The following is a 4,537-nucleotide window of genomic DNA, read 5'->3' on the forward strand; positions in this document are numbered from 1 at the left end:
CCCCCGACACTTTTACCCCAGACTTCAGAATGGAAATTGACTGACCCCACTCATACTTTATGAATTACTGACACAAGAAGAGGTAATTGTAGTTGTAACTGCTAATTAACAGCTATAATGGATAACAGACTATTAGCCTATCTAATGAGGGCTAATTCATTCTTCTCATTATGCTCTTACTGCAGACTTGTTTGAGTGTATGGGACTGTGAGAGAGTGTGTGAAAGTGTATGGGAGTCTTAGTGTTATTGTGTGAGTATGAGAGAATGAGAGATTTTACGCGTATTAAAGTTTATCTGATGGTGTTAGTATGTGTGTGTGTGTCTGGGTTTGTATATGCGAGTTTCAATAACACACACAGACACACATGCACAGACACATGCACACACACACAAGCACACATACAGAACTGCCCTCTATGACTGTCCAGGGGACTATTTAGACAGTCAAATAGTTAGCCTTTTCAAGGATGTGTTCCCAAGCTTCTGAGGGATGCTGTTAATTGAGTGTGTGTGAAGACTGTAATTGTTAATAGAGGTCTGTGTTAATGAGAGGGGTGGATGGGGGGGTGTGCTGTGTCTGACCCCTGGGTGCAGGCACATTAACACCCCAACCTGGCTGACCAGGGGATTATGCACAGACACGGCCCTGAGAGACTTTGATTACTGCTCTGCCCTCAGGTCTTAAGTGAGACATTACTATTATTACCAACTGTATTATTATTAACCTTAAGTGGATGAGGAAGTGTATGTGTCACTTGTGAGTGTTATAATGCTGTATATAAGGGCCCTGGGCACTCACACTGCCACACAGAGACAGTTCACCTGCCTGCCTGCGTGCTTGCCTTCCTGCACACACTAATCTCTGTCTAGTTCAGAGAGACCCAAAGATCCCAGCGTCGACTCTGATCAGCCCGCTGATAGCTGCCATGTCCGGAACCGCAGTGTCCGTCTGTCTCCTCTGCCTGCTGTCCATCTGCACAGCCTGCTACATCTCCAATTGCCCTATTGGGGGCAAGAGAGCCCTGCTGGACCAGCCAGCCCGCCAGGTCTGTTAGTCTCCCTTTCTCTGTTACCTCCCTTTACTGAATCTCTCTCACTTCATCGGGGCCTGAATGTCAGTGGGCATCGCTCTGTTTCTTTTGGTCTGTCTGTGTCTTTCTATTAATCTTTCTATTTTTTGCAATGTTTTCCTATATATTTTAAATACTCTCTTGCTAAATGTTCATCTCTTGGTTCCCATTCAATAGCTTATTGTGCCCATGCTTGATCTGTTCTTCTTGGAATGTGTCCAGCCCTCATTTAAAATGTTTTACTCTTTCAATTAAGTCACATATTTTAATTTGTTCTAGGATCCATATTTTGTTCTCTCTTCTTGTTATTCCAAGCATACATCTTTCCATGCTTATCATTTTAGCATTTAGTGACCAGGTTTCACATCCGTAAGTGAGTACTGGTTGTATGCATTGATCAAATACTCTCCTCTTCAGGCAAATTGATAGATTTCCTTTCAAACAGCATGCTGTTTCTTCCAAATCTATCAATTAAAATTTTCTTAGATTTAACACAGCTGTTAAACATGACTTTGGTTGTACTCAGTTTCATTTTAAGTCTAGTGTTCTTGCTTACATCTGAGAGATCTTGAAACTGCAGGTCGTCAGGCGTTTTTGCAAATATGACAATGTCATCTGGAAATTATAAAATGTTCTACTTGATTCCTTTTTCTTCCTAGTCCAAAGTCTTGAACACTTTTTCAAGAGTTGTCGTGAAGAGTTTTGGTTTGTACTCCTTTAAAAATCTTGATCTTATTAATGTGTTGGTGGAGTTGGATTGTTGATGTAGCATTGTTGTAGATATATTTGACTGAGTTTGTATATATTGAATCAAATGGTTTCTCGTTGCCCAGGCACAATGTATATGCTCCATTGCATTATATCCACATGTGAATCCTGAGAATGAAGAGAAACAAGCAGGATTCAGAAGTGGATATAACACAAAGGATTATGTATAAGCTGTCAGAGAAGAATTGGAAAGCTGCGGAGAAGCTCATATTGAACACTTATATATATATATAGTGATGCAGTGATGGGTTGCAAGACCGCCCCGTGAGGCAGATTTTTATATGATCAATAATGTTTACTAGTTAACAGATGTTATCAAAAGCATACCTCCCCCTAATCAAGCCAGTCTGATTGGGCTTAATCACCTTGGGGAGAAGTGACTCCATTCTCCTATTCAGTGGTTTTGTAATAATTTTATAATCTACAGAAAGTACTAATGTGGCTCTATAAAATAAGTACTCTAGTGGATTTATTTTATAAGAGATGATGGCAACCAATATTGATATATCTTATAAGGCATTCTGCCCATTCTGTTTTAAGCTGGTGAAAAAGTAATTTGCTAGGTTTAGAAAAAAAGGTGCAACAAAAAATATAAACCATAATAGAAGCATTTAGTCAGCCATAAAAATAATTACATTTAGTGTCAGGCAGGAATGACATTGTATACTGCTTCAGCTGGAATTGCAGTGCACGTAACTTCAGCGGCAGACGAGTCACCCGAGGCCAGAGAAGAAACTTTAGCTTTTCTGGCACCAGTACACTTGTGCGAACGAGTAACAAACGGGCAATCTTAGGCCGCCTGGTTGTTAGCCATGATTTAGATTAGCTCAGAGTTGGAAAGTAGTTAGAGTAAGTAGAGTGGAGGAAATAAGCAAATATATAGTCAAGGGCATACACAGACATGTTTCATATGTCCACGTAATTTGAAGGGAACCTTGCATATGCCCACGTAACTTTGGAAGATTTAGCATATACCCTCCTATAATTCCAATACTGAATTCTGACAATCATCTGCAATTTACAGGGGAGTAAACCAACTGCCAGATATTAGACTATACCCACTACTTCAGTCACCACTACAGCACTGGCTGGCAGATAGCAGAGCTCTGAAAGCCTCCATATATCTGTCACATGACTCCCTTCATTTGCTCATTTTTGAAAAACATTTAAGCTAAAATCTTTTAAACACTGTATCAAAACATTTCTGTATACCTACCTCTCTTAGTCTCTCTCTCACCCCCCCCCTCTTTTTCTCCGTCTCTGTTTCTGTCCAGTGTATGGCATGTGGCCCTGGGGACAGGGGCCGCTGTTTTGGTCCCAATATTTGCTGTGGGGAGGGGTTGGGTTGCTACGTGGGCACCCCAGAGACAGCACGCTGTCTGGAGGAGAATTACCTACCCTCACCCTGTGAAGCTGGAGGGAGAGCCTGTGGATCAGAGGGGGGGCGCTGTGCTGCTTTGGGGGTCTGCTGTGATGAAGGTCAGACACTACACAACTCCGCGCGAGCACACGCGCACGCGCGCACACGCACACACACACACACACACACTGTGACATGCACAGACACACACTCATGCACCCTCTCACCCATACATTGAATACAAGCTTATAACAAGTTTTGCCAAAGCATACAGTGAGGAGCCTTTGCAACAAAGCAGTACAAAGGACAACACAATAAAGAAAAATACATACCCCGGACATTTGCATAAATATACAGAAATTGTATAGAATGTAAGTAAATGTATAGAACTTTCACATTTCTTTCTGTCCCACTCTCATCCTTCTATCTCTCTATCTCAGATGGTTGCAGGATTGACTCCTCCTGTGCTGGAGAGGATGACACCAACCAATCAGAAACCAGCAACCCCATGGTGGCTGGGGATGTCCTGTTAAGACTGCTGCACCTGGCAAGCCATGCCCCCTCCCAGAGATTGCATCAATGAAAAGCCAGTATGGGCAGAGGAGGGGTATATCTCTGTACACTCTGCAGGGGAGACATTTGATCCAGTCTGAACCTGTGGATGCTAAGGACATCCCTCCATGCCCTATAATGTGATCTCCCACTGATACTGAACACACTTGTACACTGCGTTTATACTGAAGAATACTACTAAAAATCTGTTATAATGCTGTAGAGTATATACATGAAAATCTGATTGTTAATGTAGAGAGATGTCTGTAACTAATAAACCCTTTGTGCTTGCTTCTGCATCGCTGAGTATTTCCTCCTACAATTACAGCCATTACTACTAGTACTATTACTGTTAGTTCTACTGCTACAGTGAAACCGTTTCACACACTCCTTGCCCTGCACTACACACAGTGCTGTCTGAGCTCACACAACATGAGTCTCACCTGGTCTACCTACTGGAAGCAGGTGATAGGTGAGAGTTGGTAAGAGGCAGGAGGTAGTGGCCAGAAAGAAAGATTCAAATAGTGGCTTAATTAGTGGTTAAGGCCTGGTTTCTATACACACTGTTCACTACTCACATTGATTACATACCTTTCAAGTCTCACGCATTTTGGCAACAACACAATTTGTGCAAATATTTCACGCATTTGGCCCAAATATTACCATCAGCAACCCCCCTCCGCCCCCACCCAAACTTGAGAGCCATGTGATTATAATTGATTAGCACCCTTCAGTCAACACCATCTGATGTGGAGGTTGCAAGCATAGAGATTCACAGGACTAGAG

General features: G+C 42.3%; 1 protein-coding gene across 1 annotated transcript; it reads left to right on the top strand.

Annotated features, from left to right (window-relative positions):
• The first annotated feature begins 872 nt into the window (after window positions 1-872).
• On the top strand, window positions 873-4,024 carry oxt (oxytocin). Its single transcript, XM_066711785.1, has 3 exons — window positions 873-1,047; window positions 3,114-3,318; window positions 3,640-4,024. The coding sequence occupies exons 1-3, from the start codon at window positions 928-930 to the stop codon at window positions 3,780-3,782; spliced, it is 468 nt and encodes a 155-aa protein (XP_066567882.1). The 5' UTR covers window positions 873-927; the 3' UTR covers window positions 3,783-4,024.
• Window positions 4,025-4,537: the final 513 nt, after the last annotated feature.

This window comes from Amia ocellicauda, chromosome 8, assembly GCF_036373705.1.
Source record: "Amia ocellicauda isolate fAmiCal2 chromosome 8, fAmiCal2.hap1, whole genome shotgun sequence".
NCBI classification, from domain to species: Eukaryota; Metazoa; Chordata; class Actinopteri; order Amiiformes; family Amiidae; genus Amia; species Amia ocellicauda.

What these genes read in the sequence shown, in the direction of transcription:
- oxt (XM_066711785.1), top strand. Translation starts at nt 928, where the DNA reads ATGTCCGGAACCGCAGTGTCCGTCTGTCTCCTCTGCCTGCTGTCCATC. An exon ending in TGGACCAGCCAGCCCGCCAG is followed by an intron (nt 1,048 to 3,113) that starts GTCTGTTAGTCT and finishes GTTTCTGTCCAG; the next exon opens with TGTATGGCATGTGGCCCTGG. An exon ending in GGGGGTCTGCTGTGATGAAG is followed by an intron (nt 3,319 to 3,639) that starts GTCAGACACTAC and finishes TCTCTATCTCAG; the next exon opens with ATGGTTGCAGGATTGACTCC.